The 21,120-nt window shown below is 44.8% G+C and overlaps 1 protein-coding gene across 2 annotated transcripts in view; it reads right to left on the bottom strand.

Annotated features, from left to right (window-relative positions):
- nid1a (nidogen 1a) overlaps nucleotides 1-21,108 on the bottom strand; it is a 29,264-nt gene extending 8,156 nt beyond the window's left edge. For both annotated transcript variants that reach the window (XM_080782450.1, XM_080782451.1), the window contains exons 1-13: nucleotides 20,753-21,108; nucleotides 13,358-13,660; nucleotides 12,796-13,022; nucleotides 11,676-12,013; nucleotides 11,336-11,476; nucleotides 10,675-10,926; nucleotides 9,932-10,132; nucleotides 8,567-8,797; nucleotides 6,897-7,034; nucleotides 5,533-5,661; nucleotides 3,558-3,701; nucleotides 1,365-1,484; nucleotides 319-537 (exon numbers count right to left, since the gene is read on the bottom strand). In XM_080782450.1, coding sequence (XP_080638576.1) covers nucleotides 319-537; nucleotides 1,365-1,484; nucleotides 3,558-3,701; nucleotides 5,533-5,661; nucleotides 6,897-7,034; nucleotides 8,567-8,797; nucleotides 9,932-10,132; nucleotides 10,675-10,926; nucleotides 11,336-11,476; nucleotides 11,676-12,013; nucleotides 12,796-13,022; nucleotides 13,358-13,660; nucleotides 20,753-20,962 — 2,653 coding nt within the window. In that variant the 5' untranslated portion in view covers nucleotides 20,963-21,108. The remainder of the gene's footprint in view (nucleotides 1-318; nucleotides 538-1,364; nucleotides 1,485-3,557; nucleotides 3,702-5,532; nucleotides 5,662-6,896; nucleotides 7,035-8,566; nucleotides 8,798-9,931; nucleotides 10,133-10,674; nucleotides 10,927-11,335; nucleotides 11,477-11,675; nucleotides 12,014-12,795; nucleotides 13,023-13,357; nucleotides 13,661-20,752) is intronic.
- Between the last annotated feature and the right edge of the window lie 12 nt (nucleotides 21,109-21,120).

The following is a 21,120-nucleotide window of genomic DNA, read 5'->3' as shown; positions in this document are numbered from 1 at the left end:
GTAAGGTAAGGTGAAGAGCATAGTTTTGAAAACTTTTAACCGCTTGAACCTTAATTCACGCTTCATTGTACTCACTGCAAAAACATCAGATATTGTCTATCTGCTATTTTAGACAATTGTTTCCTACGGTTTCCAAAATAGGGATGCCAGGGTGCATGGACATTGGACAGGGTGCATGGACATTGGACATAGGGACACCAGAGTGCATGGACATTGGACATAGGGACACCAGAGTGCATGGACATTGGACATAGGGACACCAGAGTGCATGGACATTGGACATAGGGACACCAGAGTGCATGGACATTGGACACTCACACATCGGTCTGTTCTCAGGCCCAGAGCGAGTCCCAGGGAGCTCCTGTCCGTTGCTCTTCACACACCAGCAGCGCCCGGTGCTGCCCATGCACTGCATGGGTTCATAAGCCCCGTGCTCGTCACATGCTGGGATGAACTGCCCCACTGGAGGTCTGGGGCCTCGAGGGAGAGAGGCCAGGAGTCTCTCCCTGTGTTCTTGACACGGTGTGTTGGTCCTCTCTAGAGAAAAAAACAAAAAAAAGCTCAATACACCAAGCTCAAATGTTGTATTACTAAACTGTTGTATGCAAGCTGCATTGTATAACCTTCTTTGTGGAGTAGGACATGAAAGCTATGGATGCAGATTTAAAGAAAACGCTCTATAACATCGTCAAATCGATTACAGACTATCTAAAATAAATGTGTATAAATCCAGACTGATTCAATAAGAGATGACGATACCAAACGGAAACCGCCTGGCATTGCGGACACTGTAATAATCAAGCAAGATGCCAGCTTAACACATTTTGTACATAACACGTCCTGAAACGTCATAAGGATTGGAACCGATTGGAGCCTTAGACGTCTGTGGACGTCCTAGCGACGTCCAAACGACGCGGGGCGAGATAATAATATTCAGAATAATTACTTCTTTTTTTTTTGGCATTTCGCTTTTCGCTTGCCGTATGCTAACGCTCTGTGAAACTATTAGCTTGTCATTGACTCCCATGTTAGCGCGGCGGAAAGAATGACTCGTATCTCCTCATCCAGGGCGCTCTCCGTGGTGATGAATGGATCGATATGCTGGCGCTGCGTTTCTGCTCCTCATCCGTCTCTCCCGCAAAATATGAACTCTTTTTGAAGCGTATATAAATATATTAAGATGATCGGAGATTCTGATGGCACTTTGTCAGTCAACTTTTTTAAGAAAGTATTTCCGGTTCATGGCTTTCAAAATGGAAGCGATCACTACTCTGGCGATTACTCCGGCGCAAGCAACGCCTTTATTTTGATGCAGTTCCGGTACTAAATGTGTTAAGGGGTGGCATTCCAATTAAGGCTCTTACCTGAGGAGCATTGGAAGCCATCGCCGTAGTAACCTGGCCTGCACTGACAGGTAAACGATCCCTGAGTGTTGTAACAGGCAGCGTCCTGATGGCACCGGTCAACTGTGCATTCGTCTAAGTCTGCAGGGAAACACAAACAGGCAACGCTATGAGTATTCAGTATTTAAGTCCAACGTCATTTTGTAGTGCTACGTTACGTCCGGGTCCAAGTGGCACCACCTCCTGTCCACATCTCATTGTAAATAGAATATCTAAATGCGTGAATCTTTTTACAATGACGTTATTTTTCAGAAAGGAAGCCATTGAGGGTTAAAATGGGTCTTAATGCTTCCAACTCGAGTAGAATTATTAATGTTTTGTGTCCATGACAAAGAAAATATATGATGTGGAAACAATAAAAACTATTATATACGAGAAAGGACAAGCAACAATGAAACTGCGCACAGCATAGGCTAAAATATCACATACATAATACAGATGGTCAGGACTTTTTGACAAGACTCCACAAGTTCCGTAGCCAGAAAAGGGATACAGAACATGATCCAAATGAGCACTTTCAGGACCCTGGAGTGGATAAGATGTAGATAAAGTGTGGAAGGAATGGAACATGTGAATGAGTCGTGCTGCTGGGAATGGGAGCTTGTTGCCAGGTCAGCGTTATGTTGGAAGTTTGGAACTGGACCTCAGCAGATGTATTGTCCATCTGCCTTTTTATGTCCCACTTGTTGAATCACACACTAGAAACATTGCCTAACTGCCCTCATTTCCCCCCTGTGTTACTCTCCAACAGCTGGTTTATTAATCTTTGCCTCAGTCTTGGGAATAAACAAGCTGAACTGTTATTATTATTTAATTATTGCACAAATGACACATTATAAAGGAAATGCTACAATAATAAGAATCCCTTTAACCACTTTCAACCTGGTTTGACCATATTTGACATGTCATTAAAGGACAACTTTAGTTTTTTTTCAACCAAGGTTCATGTTTTAGGTTGTCATTAGAGAAAGTAAAAGATGAGTGTATTCTTTTTTCATTTGCTGCTTTCTGTCGTTTTAGGGATTTTAGCTCTTTTTGACAGGGGGGCGGGGGCATTCGAGCATGGAGCTAAATGTGTATTTTTTTACCAAATTTGATGGTGATTAGTTTTTTTTATTATTTACTATAGTCGTAATAAACCCCAGGAAATTACATCTGGCTACAGAAGATCACAGGATCTACTGATTGTGAAGGTAGTCTACTGGGGGAAGGCTTATACTGTGTGTATAGGCTCAATATGTCAGTTTGTCACATTCAATAGATCCTGTGATCTTTTGTGGCCAGATGTAATTTCTTGGGGTTTATTAGGACTATAGTAAATAATAAAATAATAAATCGCCATAATATTTTGTAAAGAAATACCTATTTAGCCCCATGCTCGAATGCCCCACCCCCCTGTCAAAAACTGCAAAAATCCCAAAAACAAAAGAAAGCAGCAATTGAAAGAAAATTAACACTCATCTTTTATTTTCTCTAATAACAACCTAAAACATGAACCTTGGTTGAAAAAAACTAAAGTTGTCCTTTAACATCTTTTTAACTTTAAGAAATGTTCAAAATGGGAGGAAAATAGCATAAAGTTCACATGGAAATCCATGAAGTCCATGTAATAACTAATCGAAAAAATGTCTCCCTGTTCATTAGAAGGACAATATCATGGATCTTTTCTACTAATAGAACTAGGAAAAACATGCCGTGCCGTGTCGGGATCGGGATATGTTTTCATAGGCTATGGATCGGATTCAGATAAGGTTCTCAGTACCCAATTTGGGGCGCTGCTCAGGAGATACTGATCCCGAGTTCTGGGAACTCAGAACAGAGCTTATAGATCGGTTATTTTCACTTGCTAGCCCCTTCCTCCAACGTCTGGCTTTTTGAAAAACAACAGGCCACAGTGGGTGCCCCTCACTTCACACAAAGTGTTTTAAATGAACTGGCAGTGAAGGCAATAGGCAACCGTGCACAGAACCAACCTACTCAGGAGCAGTTAGGAGTTAAGTATCTTGCTCAAGGACACTTCGACAAGCAGCCAAGAGGAGCTGGCTCCCAGAAGGGGTCCTCTACCTCCAATGTACCAGTAATGATGCATTACTGATCTCATTCCCTATGCTCTGGTCTGTAGTCTGTACCTACAGACCGGTCTGTAGTCTGTACCTGTACATGATCTGCCATCTCCTTCAAATCCAGGCAGGCAGGAGCAGACGTAGTCAGAGTTCCCAACGTAGCGGCACAGAGCTCTCTCAGGGATGTCACAGTTATGGGACCGTTCTTCACAGTGGTCCGTAGGGCGGTACACCTCTAGAGAGAAAGAGAGAGACAGAGAGTTATGGGACCGTTCGTCACAGTGGTCCGTAGGGCGGTACACCTCTAGAGAGAAAGAGAGAGACAGAGAGTTATGGGACCGTTCGTCACAGTGGTCCGTAGGGCGGTACACCTCTAGAGAGAAAGAGAGAGACAGAGAGTTATGGGACCGTTCTTCACAGTGGTCCGTAGGGCGGTACACCTCTAGAGAGAAAGAGAGAGACAGAGAGTTATGGGACCGTTCTTCACAGTGGTCCGTAGGGCGGTACACCTCTAGAGAGAAAGAGAGAGACAGAGAGTTATGGGACTGTTCGTCACAGTGGTCCGTAGGGCGGTACACCTCTAGAGAGAAAGAGAGAGACAGAGAGTTATGGGACCGTTCTTCACAGTGGTCCGTAGGGCGGTACACCTCTAGAGAGGAAGAGAGAGACAGAGAGTTATGGGACCGTTCTTCACAGTGGTCCGTAGGGCGGTACACCTCTAGAGAGAAAGAGAGAGAAAGTTCAGGAATATTTCATATAAATTATTGATTACTTAATAATGTAAAGTCTATAGCTTGAACGAGCCTTGAATGAGCCTTTAATAGTAAACATGGAGAAAGAGGCAGGGGAGTAATTCGGTCTCAAAAAGCAGTTAAATAAAATAAAGCATTTTGTATATTTACTTGATGTCCGTTATACGTAAAGTTAAATGTTATATACATACATGCATATGCACGCACGCACACAATTGACTATTTTCTCTAAAATGTTATTTTTTATTAATCTTTAGTTTTTGCTAATAAGTTAAATGTTCTCAAATATAAACTTTAATCAAAACTTGTATCTATGAAAACATCAGTGATCAGTCGTCTAGGTCAGGACTCGGCATCCGACCCCCAAATCTGGCAACAGTTTCCAGTAACCAGGTAACCTCTTTCAGCTCCGGTAACCTTTAGTGCGTGAAGTGTGTGAATACTTCACATTCTGAGACTGGTCAAATGTAACGTAATACAGCTGGACGTGATGAGACATCACATCATCCCTTCTGATTGATGCCACATGACAGTGTTTACCCCATAAATGAGATGAGTTGAAGGACTACAGAACAGATGCTGGTTCTGTTCCAAATCTACGCACAACCAGAGTAAGGGAAGGGAAAAGACTGCTCTCACATGTGTTTCTTAAATCAATGTGTCACATAAACAGAGCATACAGGCAGGGAGAACAGACCAGACCAGGCCTGAAGTATCATGCTGTGTTTTAGACTCCAAAAGTGCTCCATGGGTGTATTTGCATCATAGCACGAGGCATTCAATGCCAGAAGAGTGCATATAGGCCATTAACTTGGTTTAACTTCATGGTGCAGCTGGCAACTTATCTGAGACTATTTAAATATTCCTGATGCTGTAAACTCCCCCATCTAGTATTATTTCGAAAAAACTACACAGTCTCAGACACACACACACACACACACACACACACACACACACACACACACTCTCTCTCTCTCTCTCTCTCTCTCTCTCTCTCTCTCTCTCTCTCTCTCTCTCTCTCTCTCTCTCTCTCTCTCTCTCTCTCTCTCTCTCTCTCTCTCTCTCTCTCTCTCTCTCTCTCTCTCTCTCTCTCACTCTCAATATCAAATTACATTACCAATTTACCACCTTGCCCAAGTAGGTCCTACTGTAGGTAGAGTGTGTCGCATACTTGTAAGTACATCTTGTTCACCTAATTATCCACTTGATATCTTAATACATTTTTATTATACTTTATGTCTCTATGCTTACATCAAACCACCAGCTGAGAACACATGGAGTAATTCTACCAGGCAGGACATAAACACCACTTACCAACGCAGGTCTGCCCGTCACCGGCAAATTGATAGCCGTCGTCACATTCACAGCGGAACGTCCCTGGGTGGTTGTTGCAGGTGGCGTGGACCCCACACACCTTAGGAGGCTCTCTGCATTCATCAACGTCTGAGAGGGATGCACACAAACATCACTTGTAGTACATTTTACATCATCATGTGTATGTACAGTATATTCACAATTGCTAATGTTACATCAAGTGTTAACATGATGTAACCTTACATCATGTTACTCTCTTCTTTTTTACTATATTTTCCCCACGATTTTGAAAAACCCAGTTTTTCACTCAGTGTCAATTATCCTAATTGTAATCCTGGGCTCTACACTCCCTCTCTGCCAACCTGGGGAGAGCAACGGACTGACCTCATGCTTCCTTCTTCAATGCATGAGGAGTCCAAGCCACTTCTTTTCACCGGGGAGTTTCCCTGGTTGGACGTATAGCGTGTGGAAGGAACACGTTAGTCCAACCAGTTCCTTTCCCCTCCATCGGGCGCCCCGGCTGGCCAGGGGGAGGCAGTTTAGTGACTAGGATTACAGCATGTGTTTTGTGAGGGTATCTACCCTAGGGGACACGGGGAGAACATGCAAACTCCACACAGAAAGGCCCTTTTGCCAACCCCACCTTGGGTATGGGCACTGATGCCCCCAGCGCCCACAGCGCCCCCAGCAGGAATGGAACCCAGGACCTTCTAGCTGTGAGGCGACAGCACTACCGACTGTGCCACCGTGACCCCAACAACAATGTACTCTCTGACCTTTGAAGTCTGTCTTTGTAAATCAAATGCACGTTTACTTATCTTAATTACAGATTTCCTAATTACAAATCTTTCAAGATCTTTTTGGTATCTGAAAGACATCCTTCCTGCGCCCTGGAGCCCTTCCTGTCTGGCTTCTAGCCCAAATAAAAGCTCAAATCTATAGATAGTGTGGTGGGAGTGAATGCCCAAAATGGATGCGTTGACCTTTGATTAAATATTTGGTCTAGAACCATAAAAACCAAATGGAACTAGGCTCTGTTTACAGTGTGACCTCCTGTCTTAATTAACAAGAGTACCCAGTTCCCCAGGAAGGAAGACAAGGCCACTTATTTTGATGGGAGAATGATGGCTCTGGACAGATACAGACTTTTTGTCTGACTTTGTAAGTCAGACAAAAAGACCCTGGGACATTTTCTGGAAGGCACTAGTGGGACATTTCTGGAACCCACAAAATCAACAGGCCATCGCTAAACAATGAATGAATCCCCCAAGACTCTCGGGAATGTTTAGCGGCTCTTGGGGCCAACAGCACTTCAGACTGACGCAAGTCCGTTCAACATTTCCTCGTATCCTTAAGAACCATACCGTAGCATGTGCGACCGTCACCGGTGAATCCCGCAGCACACTCGCAGGTGAACAGGACTCCTTCTCCGGGTCGGCAGACGGCGCTGGTGTCACAGCCGTGTCTGCCAGTGAAACACGGGTTCTCCTCTGGCTCTCCTCCTGGACATGGATTATTATTAACATGTTAGGATGCTGTTAGCAAAAACGTTAAGTAAATCGTGATCATCCTCATGCCATTAACCCATTCTGACCTGAGATCAGATTCATACGAGGTTTCCACTGGACACACACTGGTCTGATCAACCCATTCTGACCTGAGATCAGATTCTAAAAAATGTCAGTCGCTCTTCGATTTTTCAAAAATAGCAGACCTACAAGCTCGTAGCGCGCCACTCGGTGGCGCGCTATGAGCTTGTAGATCTGCTGTTTTTCAATAGCTAAAGCATAACATGATGCTGACACCAAAACGGGTTCCCGTTCAGAATGGGTTAAATGATAATGGCTGATTTATACATGGTCAGCAGGACATGTAAGTTAATGTTGCATCATTTAAGTAATTTAAGTCCATGAATGAAATCCATGAACTCCATGTAATAACTAACTAACTAAAAATTCTCCCAATTCATTAGAAGGACAATATCATGTATCTTTTCTACTAATAGAACTAGGAAAAACATGCCGTGCAGGGTCGGGTTCTGGATATGTTTTCATAGGCTATGGATCGGATTCAGATAAGGTTCCCAGTACCCAATTTGAAAACATATCCAGAACCCGACCCTGCACGGCATGTTTTTCCTAGTTCTATTAGTAGAAAAGATCCATGATCTCTTCGCTTAGAGGGAGAGAGCTGAAACCCTGAAACAGGGACCCCTAACACTTAAACAGGGACCCCTACTACTGTTGCATAACACTGTGTCGCATAATTATTTAGGAAAGCCTTCCATGCAACTTGATAAGAGGCTTTCAAAGCTAGCCCACCATTGTGTCTTGTTGTCAGTGTCTGTTGACAGTTGATTTGAGACCAGCTCAGAAGTACTCCACAGATTTACTTTGAAGTGCTTGTGGGGTTGCCTGTGTGAGTCTGCAGCTTCGATGGCCTCATAGATTCATCCATCATCAGTGTAAAGTAAATGTTTGTTACTTTGTTCACACATTAATTATTTTTAGCCTTTGCACATAATCACAGGCTTCCCCCCTATATATACAGCCCACCCTCAGAAGCTGGCCTTTTTGACGTAGGACCATATTGCTGTGTATTTACAGACTCTATTTGTGGTCAATCTGAGGTGGTACCAGAGACCCCTTGTTGAAGGCTCATGAACTTGTGGATCAGTATTGGGTATTAACCCATTTGGTGTAAGCATTATGCATTATGTTATGCTTTAGCTATTGAAAAATCAAAGAACGACAGAAACATAGCTTTTTCAGAAAACTGTCAGCGTGTAGAAGACATTTTTAGAATCTGATCTCAGGTCAGAATGCTTTAATCAGGCCTAATTCACAGCAGTCACAGCAACCTTCCACAGTCACTCCCACTTTGTCCTAATAGCGGATCAGCCTCGTTGTCGGAGCGGGGGCGGGGGGGGGGGGGGGGTTGTATAGCAGGCCAGGCACAGGAAGGAAGTGGAAAAAATATATAAACAGGAAATCTAAAAGAGGGACCAAAAATAACCCCCGGTGACCTCACCCACCGTTGACATCGCCGATCTTGTTGGTCATGGCGTAGCGGATGAGGTGTTGGTTGGCGTCGTACGACACAAAGACCTGGTCCACGCTGAGCATCTGGGTGGGCCGCGCGGCCTCGGCCTCGCCGTGCTGGCAGCTCTGGAAGGTGATGGTCTGGCGCCACTGGTACGACCGGCTCTCTGTGGAGCCGTCCGGGAGGCTGACCTCGTACTGCCGCGTGGAGGACGAGGTGACCACTGGAGAAGAGAGAGGATGGAATGCTGAAGATAGCAGATCTACAAGCTCACTGTGGAGGACTAGGTGACCACTGGGAAGAGATGATGGAATGCTCTCTGTCTGTCTGCTGCACTGGTTCGGTTCCCGCTAACGTTTTAGCTCAAGTCACCCCAGAAGAGAATTAAGCTATAGCCGTTTGTTTGTCCCAAAGGGCCCAAACTATAGTGAAGATAGCAGATCTACAAGCTCACAAGGCCGGCGTTTTGCGCCGCCGTTGTGAGCTTATAGATCGGATATTTACACTACTTTTTAAAAACAGTTGTTTTCCAAGTTATGGAATTTGATTTGATTGAATTTGATTTCTTCATGAAATTACTGAAAAAATAATTGAATTTTGTTTTTAAGTCATGACATTTTTATCTTGTTTTCTGAAAATGTTTGGAAATAAATAATAATTAAAAAAAATTAGGAAACAAAAAATAATGGGACCTGTACAAATGTGTCTGCGACCCACAAATGGGTAGAGAGACCCATTAAATTAGAAAATGACTTAGTAGACCCACTGTCTTGGTCATAAGACAAGCGAAAACTGTTTACCTACTGTACAAGATCGGTTATTGGATTAACGTAACAAACAAACAGTCTATCTGTTGTGCAGTTTGTTCTGAATAATCTTAGGCTCTATATGTTGGGCTATCACCACGAACGGATACGTTGAAAATATAGTCCATGAATATATATATATATATATGCTACTGGAGAAATATTCCCATCCAAACCGTAATCTTTTGTGAATGTAAAACGTCTTTCTTCGTTTTGGCTGTCATGACATTAATCATGTTCAACTTCTCCATATCGCCGTTCTCAAACAGATGGTAAAAATGTGAAATACAGATCGACATAAGAGAGAGAGAGAGAGAGACTGCTACTATCATCAGAAATGTACTTTGTGCCCGGGTGCCCCAGGTATATATAGTGTGGTTTTTAACCACTTTAACCCTAGTATTTTGGTTTTGGACATGTCCCCCCCAAAACAATATAAGAAAATAGCTTATCTACAAGCAATGCCCCACATTGTCAGCTTGTAGATTGGGCCATATTTCGGGAAGATTTGTGACAATGTTGAAAAAACGTATAAAACGCCTGCGCCTCACGGTTGTTGCTGTACTGGTAGATCTCAGAGTAGCGGTCGATCTGCACGGTGGCGCCGGTGGGCACCTCGGGGAGCCGGCCCTCCACCGCCGTGCTCACCGCCAGGTGGTCGTGCTCGTCGATGCCTTTGAACTCCTGCCGGATGGTCAGCTTCTCATTCCCTGGCAGAAAGGTCACCTCGGCTTGGCGTGTGAACTCGCCTCCTACAAAGAGAGAGACAGAGAGAGAGACAGAGAGAGGAGGAGGAGGTTGTTGAGACACTAAGACAAACATGTCGGCCCTGAATGAACTTTGGCCCGGCCGGCCGTCCACTCTCACTCTCTCTGAGCTCGGGGTAACGTAAGCTGAGGGGAATTCAAGCTGGACAGAGTTAAGTGGAACTGCAACTGGCACAGTGTGGTTGCAAATAACAGTGTTACATGGTTTTATATATGGTAGTACGAAACAATCTAATTACAATGTTATTCAATTCATATTATCATATTATAGAGGGTATGCGCGTGACATCATCATCAAACCCGGAAGTTATGCAGGAATGCCTACGGAGTGGCAAAAAACTACTTTCTGGCCATGACAACCCATGCATCGAAACAGAAAAGTCCTGTCTGATTGCATTAAACAATGTTAAACTCACTTTGCATGTTGCTTTGCCACTCGATGTGCCATTCACTTTAAGCATGTGCATACCCTCTATTGGAATTTGTCACCTCTACCTGCCCATTGGCAGAACACTTTTTTCTCTCACCGATGATACTGAAGCCGTTCTTGAAGCCAGGTTGCTCCAGAGCAAAGGCCCACCCGATCACGCCACCGAGGGCCGACAGCGGCAGGAGGGAGGGGCCCACGTCCGCCGGGATGTCGCTGATGGCCACGTAGGAGCGTCCGTCATTCACCACCACGTACGAGTGGAGGTCGTTGCTGCTGAACTCCACCGGAGTAGGGGAGTTGCCCACGTACAGCTTTCCAAAAACTTTGCCATTCATCCTCTGGGGTTTCCCTGGAAAGACACATTGTTGTTATTAGCCTGACACTGGATGCAGGGCTGGAGCCAGGCTAACATATTGTCACTCTAGTTCTTATTAACCCATTCTGACCTGAGATCAGATTCTAAAAATGTCTTCTACATCCTGACAGTTTTCTGAAAAAGCTATGTTTCTATGTCAGTCGTTCTTTGATTTTTCAAAAATAGCAGACCTACAAGCTCGTAGCGCGCCACTCGGTGGCGTGCTATGAGCTTGTAGATCTGCTATTTTTCAATAGCTAAAGCATGACATGACGCTAACACCAATGTGATGTGATGTAGTGTAGTCGAGAGCCTGTAAGTCTGTGTGATATTAATGTTTTGGTGGTTTCAGTATAATTCAATATTCCAGTTTTTAACACAATATCAAACGAAAGGCCCTTACCTTCTGCCACACACGTGATTCCATTGCCGTAGAAGCCTGCCCTACAGTGACAGCAGTAACCGCTAGAGTAGTCCCTGCAGTCGGCAAAGGTGGAACACTTCTTTCCACTGTTAGCACATGTCCCAAAGTTGTATGAGAACACTATAAGGGTAAACAATAGTCAAGAGTAAGAAAATTACAGCTACGGCAAATAATTGATACCTGTGTTGTTGTGCTAATACAGTATTTCACTGCGTTGATAAAGACAAATGTGCATTTGAAAGTATAGCATTCAGGAAAATATGTCATGTAAACTGTAAGAAGATTTGTATCATTTTGTTTCTTGCTCTTGTGGACGCACCGTCAACATCTATATCTCCATCCTCTACCTCCAACACCTCGGCGTCGTCAGGTTGGTAGTTGGGCTGCTGATGGTGGCTTAGCTGGTGAACTAAGATCTGGCCCTCTGGTTCATAGGGAGGGATTTCCACCTGCTGTTCCCCGTGGTATGCTGGCCTCTGGGAGTCAAAGGCATCGTCCGCGTGGCCCTCGGGGGCCCTCCGCTGTGGGGCGTCCACGTAGCCCCGCTGTGGGGCATCGGTGGGCAGGTCCGTCACCTCGCCCGGAGCCACGTTGGAGAAATACGGAGATGTGCCCACCTCGTATACCCACACACCTCGCACACCGGAGTTGGTTTCCCTAAAGGGAAAGGAAAGGGAAGGTGTGAGGTGGGGAAATATTATATCTTCCAGTCATTCAACCGTATTATAACCTTGTCTAGCTATAGTGAAATATTTGAGATAATAGTGAATTATAACCCGGCCATTGATTGTGTTCCGGCTTGGATCAATGGAACTAACGTAGTATACTATTCTATACTATACTATAGTATTCATTCTTTTCATGTAAACTTATATTATCATTAAAATCTCATCAATATCCTCACAGCCCAACAAATCACTAGTGTGCCCCAAGGGTAACCGGAACGCTCGCCCCGAAACACACTCGCCCTGCAGCGGTTCTTGTGCTCTTGTATTGGGGTTAAGGTTAGGAATAAGTATAGGTTTAGTTTAGGCATTGCTTTACTGAGGTTACCGCACCTAAGCGCAAAATGGCCGACAGCCACGGACAGAAGAAGCTGTCCGCAGCTTTTTTCCGAGTTTTTAGACAGCTGGTGGATGGAAAAGAAGCTCCACCTACGCGAACGACTGCCGCGGAGGAGAGCGTTTCCGGGAATCTGGCCGTCGCGGCAGTCGTCCACGGAGGTGGAGCTTCTTTTCCATCCACCAGCTGTCTAAAAACCCGTAAAAAGAAGCTGCGGACAGCCAAGAACGTCCGCAGCTCTTTAGATAGTGTGGCAGCACCTTTAGGAACACCTGGTGGCGACCGCTCCGAGGACGCCATATTTGACCCGGTGCCGAATGTGTTTTGGGGGGAGAGCGTTTTGTGTATTGTAGATAACTGGTAGTGAAAACACTTACTCCGCTAAAGCCCTGACCGTCGACTCGTCCTCAGTAGTGGTGCGGTAATAAGGGCCCTGGCTGGAAAACAGGAAGCCCTTCACCAGGCCTTTACTGAACCCGGCCTGCATGGGCACGGTAGTTCCCCCTGCTGGCGTGGAGGCAAAGCGTATCCCGTCACGAGGGTAAAGCACAACGGCATACGAGGCGGTCTCCAACGATGCAATCACTAGCTGGAAGGTGTTTCTCTGTGTAATAAAACATAAAAGAGGATATAAATGATCACAAAGAGCCATGCAACGCAATTATTTTCGCTCCTATGCCACCAAAATGTGGAACGCCCTACCAACAGTCATTAAGACATGTGAATCCCTTGACTCCTTCAAAACCTCTCTCAAAGGGCACCTACGGACGGCTGCAATTCGAAACTGGCCCCCGTAAAATCTGAATCCCTGAATCCCTAACTATCAAGGAGCGAGCTCCACGATGTTCTAAACAGACCTCACAAACGGACATCTGTGACAACACCTGAGCAGGTACTGTAGGTACAACTCAAAAAACGTCTCTTCATGTATAAACTCACCACGTTGTCGATCCCGTCTCCTCTGTTTGGGGCATTGTGGGTGGTGACGTCGACCCAGGTGACCACGACCACGTTGGTGGGATTGACCTCATCGTCCTCTGGAAAGGCGTTGTTGATGTAGTCGGCCGCCTGTTGCAGCGTCGCCGGGCTGCTGTCCTGGCGGAAGAAGACCTTCCCCACGCCGTCGCTGGTGTCCAGATCTCCTTGCAGAGCCGCCATCATGCCGAACGTCGGGGGCATTTTGCCGAGATATGTGGACTCGCTGGATGGTTGCGCCGTGGCAACGAAACCATTGGTATTGATCTGAAAATGTAAAAACTCTGGTTAGCAAATATTAACTGGACTGTCTGGTACTGTTTACTAGTAGCTAGCCTGTAGGAACAGTCCCAGTCCCAGAAGCAACCTAGCTTCACTAGCTGCCTGTATGTTTTAGGATTCATTTAAAGATGTAGTTTGTTTTCTTTTTATGGGTTATGCACCTGCACCTCTGACCTTCTTAAAACAGGGGGGCATATACGTTAGTCCAACGTACCAATAGTCCGACATACGTGGCCGGTTAAGACTCAAGCGTGGCCGTGGCCGGTTACGACTCACCCATGTGCCCTTCCACGTGCGGTTAGTAGTGTTGTGCGGGCCGGCTTTTTTGCATAACCCGCCCGCCTGCCCAGCCCGCCTTTTGTGCGGCGGCGGTACCGCACACCCAAAATAGCCGCTCTACAAGCTTGCCTGCGACGCATTGTGAGCTTGTAGATCCTATGATTCTGTGTGTGCACACTTTCCACACAGCCCTGCACGGCTCAATTAAGACCGATTTAATGCAGATGTGCTCATTGCGCTGATGACGGCCAGGTTCAGACTCAGAGCCTCAGAGGGCCGAGAGGGGAAGTGTTTTAACATGCAGTTCAGGACGGAGATGACGCTTTTCTCCGAAGGTCAAAAAGGCAGGGGGGGCTTAGCAATATAATATAAAGCATTAGATGAACAGAACAGAACAAGCTGATGATTTCAGCAGGAGGAGTAGGAGAGCACGTACCGGAATACTTTTCTCTCTCCTTTTTGGGGGCGCGGCGCGATAATTGCGCTGAAGTGAAAACCTTGAAACTGTCCGCCCGCCCCGCGGGACCTGGCGGCAACGCGCTGGCCTGCGCATCACTAGCGGTCAGGGTTTGGGGACAGACTATTGCGTGTTGGACTGTTAGGACGTCGGACCAAAGATATGCACCTCTTAAAACACATGTCCTCTCAGATCAGAGGACCAGTTGTTGCTTGTCATCCCTAAGACGAGGCTCAGGCACAACGGGGAGTTGAGCCCTCACAGTCGTAGCCCCCCAAACTATGGAACAAGTTGACCAATGACCCCCCATGATGTCATGTTGGCCGGCACTACCTGCTTTTAAAATATGTCTGTATGTTGTACCTACAAGTATGTGTTTTGTTGACTGTATTTAAGCACTTTGTCAACTCATTTTTAAAGGTGCATTATAAATAAAGTTGAATTGGATTAAATATTTCAAAACTGTATACAAATTTTCTAAATGTATTTGATATTCCCAAAGAAGGCAAACATTTTAAATAAGGCTTGAGCAAAGTTTCTCTGTGAAAGTATGTTAGAGCTATAGAGAAGAGTCAAATATTTAAGAATAAATAGGCTAAATAAATAGTAATGGAACAGTGAGAAGAATATTAAACTGGGCTCTCTCGGACCGTTAATACGATCACAGGTGGTTTGTTGTGACACCGTATGATTTTAAAATATTCATCCTAACGAAACTAGGATATATCGCAACCCACAAAGGCGAACTCTATGTGACCCACTTTGATCTCTATTTACGAACTCATTAGACTAATGATCCACGTCAGCTGCTATGGCCCACAACAGGCACTAATGAACAAACAAGATGTCATTTCACACACACTGTTTTACACACAAGTTTAACATGAACACATGCAGGGCTTGTAAAAAAAAAAGAAGAAAAAAAAGGAAAAAGAAAGAATCTGGGCTCATGTCAAAAACACACGCCTCCTCCACTTCCTGACCAAGAGAGGGAAAACCAGAACACTATTCCTGGCCAGTTATAGTTCCATGTGCTCTGATTTATGCTCCTGTCGTAGTACAGTGTCGCACATACCGGAAACAGCCGGTCTACAAGCTCACAGCATGTCACAGATGCGACGCGTTGAGAGCTTTTAGATCAGCTGTTTTTCAGCTCTGCACCGCGGTGCGACTGAGTATAATACAGGCCATAGTACACCGTTTCCTGTCCTTGCCCCTGACAGCCAGGCTCCGAGATCCAGGAGATTATTATCGCACACAAACCTTCATGACAGAAATGCTCCTGCCAAGACACAGGATGGAGTTGGGAAAACGTTCTGCTGGTGTGGCCCCAGTGTCGTGACTAACTAGTTACTAACGAGTTACTTTACACAATGCAACTACTTTTTGCAACTATAAATGTAACTAGTTACCCTTTCCCATTCAGTAACGCCATTATAGTTACTGTCATGTAAACTGACAGGGTGGAGTCTGTCGTGTAAACTGACAGGGTGGAGTCTGTCATGTAAACTGACTGAGTGAAACTTGAACAACTAAACACTGCCCCAGTCTAAACGCAAAGTGTTGTAGTTACTTTTATTGATCGTAAATGTTAAAGCTGGGAGCTTATTTGAATCAACACACATTATTTTAGCCAATCTGTATATGGTAATGTAACATTAATACAAACAATATAACTAGCACATCTGCAGTGGTTGGAGGTGGCCTACCTACTCTACTGTGCATTTGAGATATTTAGACTCTGGTGTCGGATATAGATGAATCCAGGAACGGGTCTCATGGTCGCAGCTTACGTATTTCCTGTAGGCGGACTCGACGTAGCTACTAAGCATTTAAAGTATGAGGTATAAAGTACAGCAGCCTTGTGTTCATAGAACAGAAAGATTGGGTATTGGGTAAGACTGACGTTATGTATCTTTCAGGACCTTTCACTGCTTCGTCTCAACCATTACTCAATGGCTCTGGTCTCTGCCACCGCGTAATGGCAACAGTAATGTTGCCATTACTGTTGGAGCAGCCATAAACTACACAGGTTCATCCCGATGTTCTGTGCATCTTTGTAATGTTAGTAAAAAGCAGGTATAAAGAGTAACGTTTGAGGCAGACTAACATCAGTTACTCTGCCGTTCACTATAGTAGAAGAGGTGCGCCTGGTGAGGGTTTAAACCCCACAGCTATGTCGAGTCCGCCTACAGGAAAATACATAAGCTGCGACCATCTACTGGTTGACATGTAGTACTGCCTGAAGCTCATGCACATATAATAGGTATTCTGCCTTTGAAGAGCGGTGGAATTTTGGTCTCTCGTGCGGCAGAAAAGGTTCAAATCCATGGTGGGGGAAAGGTAGGACATGTTGTGGACTGTAGCTTTAATGTACCAAAGTGTATGTTGTTCATACATACAATACAATAGCCAAATCACATTAGTGGATGATGGGAGACAATGAAACCTACAATTATGCAAGAAAGTACAGCATTTCGTCACGTAAATGCGATTGATCTCATTTCTGCTCCAAAGGAAAGTGAAACATTACTGTTCCCCCCACAGGGCACAGACAGTTCAGGGCAGGCACTGGCTGTGTCTCACAGACCTCATGAATGAAAGAATTCTGCATGCTGTCCTGACTGCAGCAGGGAAATATCTTTGTGGTGAGTGATGCAGGCCTAATTGGGGCCTACTAACTCTCCAAGTGAAAATAAATAAATAAATGGCTTCCCTCAGAGTCTGCCTGCCTGTCATGATGAGGAATGAATAGCTTTACACTTTACGCCAGGCCTAATGCTTTAACCAGGACTTTGAGACTCCCTCTTCTCCTCCTCCAGCAGCAGCTGGGGCTTGAAGTACACACACTCTCAACATGGTGAAGTTGAACAGACTGTTTTCTGAAGGAACAATAACACTGTGGTTAACCACATGAACCCTGGGCCTGGTGTCGCCTATTTCTATTTGGGGCAATTTTTATAATTTTTATAACTAGTCCTTACCCGTTCTGAATATATGAACAGCAAATGATGTTCAGTGGGGGTAATGCAATGTAATAGATCACATTACTGATAGGGGGGGAATTCCCCAAAGAAGAAGTTATGTCGACTGACGCAAGAGTAGCTAGTAGTATCAGGGTCCGAGTTGTTTTCCCTAGTGTGGGTCTGTTACGCGATAAAGTGTGTCCCAGTATTAATCAGTGTCCGTCCCAACATGTATTTCACTGGTGACCCGGAAGTGGACAGACAGACAGCGACCGAGCATGTCTCTGCCAGTCCGAAGTTGGTTTTGCCCCCTGTCTGTCTGTCTGTCCTTCCGTCCGTGTGTCTGTGAACAGCTAATCTCCGGCACCATTGGCCCGATCTACGTCACACATTCCTTGGATGCCAGAGCAGAGCATCTGTCCCAGATTGGCGTTCTCCTATAGGAGATGTTTGTCCTAACACAAACATTACATGATAATGGCCCGGTTTCCCAAAGGACACATGGTGTAAGAGGTATGGTGTAGATTAGAACATGCTAAAATGCTCTCTAGGCCGCACACAGAAGCCTGTGAACATTGACATTCCGTGCATAGATGTGCAACGCAATGGTAAGCCTAGAGGGCATCTGAGCATGTGCTACATCATACCTCTTACAGTGTAAAGGACACATGGTGTAAGACTTACACCATGTGTGCTTTGGGAAACCGGGCCAATGACAATTAATGGAGAATTCACGTCAACCCTGGACGAGCACATGTCAAATTCACATTGACAATGAATGGAGAATTCACATCAACCCTGGACGAGCACATGTCAAATTCACATTGACAATGAATGGAGAATTCACATCAACCCTGGACGAGCACATGTCAAATTCACATTGACAATGAATGGAGAATTCACGTCATATGTGTCTGAGAAAATCGACATGTTACGTCATGATGATGTACGATGATAAGAGCGAGCGAATCGGCTATTTTTGTTCTACACAAAGATTCATAGACAATGAATGGAGAATTAACGTCATATACTGTACATAATGTTATAAGATGATAAGAGAGAGCCCCACACTTCACACAGGTGTGATCTTTTTTTACCTATAACTGGACCGATCGGTGTGAAACTTTGCACACACTCCCTAGAGGCCAAAGAAAAACCTCTGCCGTGCATTTCTCACATTGGCCTTTTGTAGATTTTTGCAGATTTTTTGTAGATTTTTGCAAAGTCCTACAGATGTTGTCCAAACATCACGCTATCTCTCTATAGCCAGGTGATCAAGACAGATTTTTTTCCTATTCCATCATCATGATTGGCTAAGATTGGCATTTAAAGTTTGGTAAGTGGTTTGTTTGAACAAAACGCCTCAAATCATGAACGCTGTGTCTTTTTGTGATTTGCAAAGACAAAACTATTTTCTACACTCCCCAAAAAACATATTGTGCAATAACTTCATCAACATGAATCCCTCAACTTTTAAAGGTCCCACTCAACTCTGTAATGACTGAACTACAAACATTTGCTGGCCCACAATAACCTAACTGACCTGGCGGAGACCTGTGCACCGGGGAGCACTTTTTACTAGAGCGTCCCTCACCTCACACGTGTGTTTTTTATTTTATTTTTAATAGTGAACATTGCAGATCTGCAAGCTAACAAGGCATCACAACACTATAGCTATTTTCACTATTTGTCATACGATGAATTATAAGGTTTGAATTCAGCCATCAACTATAGAAAGGGGTGGTCTGCGGTGCTCATTTCTCTGCCAGGCTGGCCGGGTTGCCTACCCAGGGCTGTGTGGTTGGTTAGACCAGTCAATTAGTCCTACAACTACAACCTATCTCAAACCCTCACCCTAACCATAACCTCCCACGGGGCAGCACACCTAAACCTAACCTTAACCCATGTCTAACCAATGACTATAGTCTAAACTAAGTATGCACCCCGGGCTGTGTAAGTTGCAGCTGTCAGGACCCAAGGAAGCTGTGTGGGGAAATGGCATTTATATGATTCATGTTGATAAATGCCACCGATTTGTGTGAGTTTTGGAGAAAATCTGTAGTAGCCACAAAGGGCTAAATGGTGCAAATCTAGTTTTTTAGGCGCAAAAGGGCATGGCCTATAATATATGGAGAGTCGAGTCATGATCCAAGGAATTCAGGGGGGGTATTGCACCCTCTGACCTATGGTTCAAGAGTTATAGGCCAAAATGTAAAGCGACCTGGTAGGCTACAGCGCCATCATAATTTGAAATATTTGGGGTAGTCGTAGTGTCTGCCTTTGGCCAACCTACACGGCTTGGTTCTGGCCTGGCAGAGATGGAAATGCCTTTAACTCAACATTGACATGACTGTTAACTGTGAAGTTAACCGTGTTAAGACCATGCAGTAAAGGATAGAACTGAGTAACTATTTAGTATTTACTAGACTGAAGGTATTAGTCATAGAGCGGTATCGGTATGTATGGTATGGGCCTCTCTACTCTGCTTCAAACTAAGACAGGAGTCTGTGGGCAAACACAGAATGCCTGGTTTCAATGGAAATACCTATTGTATGAAATTACACTCCGATAGCATAATCACAGTCCATATAATCTACAACACAACTAGAACAAAGAGGCAGCATTTTTCTTTGAAAAGGAGAAGCACAGCCAGTGGATAAAGGGCTATTTGTCCACACAACACAACAGTGCAGCTTTTGGGCCAAATGTTACCATTGCCATTAATCATTCTATAAACAGGACACAATCTTAAGATTTTTAGTTTATAGTAGTTTATGTGTTTTGATATCAGAGCACTTATTTTTTGCCTTTTTGGCAGCACATGACAGCAGGCTAAAGTGAATTAACAACACTATAATTCCACACAGAATCACGAGTGTGTGTATTTTAGATGGATTGCAAAATAGAGGCTTTTATGGTCAATGGTCATTGGTCAAATAGTCAAACGATAACCCCTGGGGAAGCTGTGAGAATGCGCGGCCAATCGGGCCAAACATGCATTCCTCAAGGTATTGGAGCCAGCCAAGTAGCCCTAGATGATAAACAAATAAGAACTTCTCAAAAGTAACAGGGGAAAACAGTATGCAGCCCCCAACAAATAGCTACGGCAGTACGACTATAAACACATTGCATTGCACTTTTCAAATGTCATTTAACTCAAAATGAGTTATACGATAAGATAACTCAAAATGACACACAGGCTGCTGTGATGTCAGTGTGTTTGTGTCCTGGGGGGTGCTTAACAGCCTACAGTAGATGCGCAATAGCGCAACAACAACCCTTACAACAATCCATACGCTTTTCTGTTGTTGTATTTGTGTTCAACTTCAAATGAAGAAAGTTTAGCTAGTGTTTATATGTGAAGTGGAAACTCACAAAGATGCTTTCGAAAGTCCCATCATAAAACAAAACGGGGCTGTCCAAGGAGAGCTGGTGCGTCTGGTCATTCCCCTGGTCCAGTAGCTGGTCTCTGGCGCTGTAGCCAAACGGGAAAAGTTCTGTCCGCGCTATGCCGCGCACGGAGCCAGCTAGAAGTCCGAGCAGAGACACGCACCAGGCCACGCAGCAGTGCTTTTGCCAAGCCATTGTGTCTGTTCTGTCTGTCAGCGTTCAGAACAAACCCGCTGGGCAGTCAGTCCAGTCGGCAGCTCTCTTCAAAGCCAGGTACACGGAGAGTGACGCACAGTCTTCTCTCTAGTCTGTGGTGCAGACAGTTAGTTCAGTACTGTGGAAGTAGACACACA

The sequence above is a fragment of the Protomyctophum bolini genome (assembly GCF_963924005.1).
Source record: "Protomyctophum bolini genome assembly, chromosome: 14".
Lineage (NCBI taxonomy): Eukaryota > Metazoa > Chordata > Actinopteri > Myctophiformes > Myctophidae > Protomyctophum > Protomyctophum bolini.
This window is presented reverse-complemented; position numbering and strand designations above follow the sequence as displayed.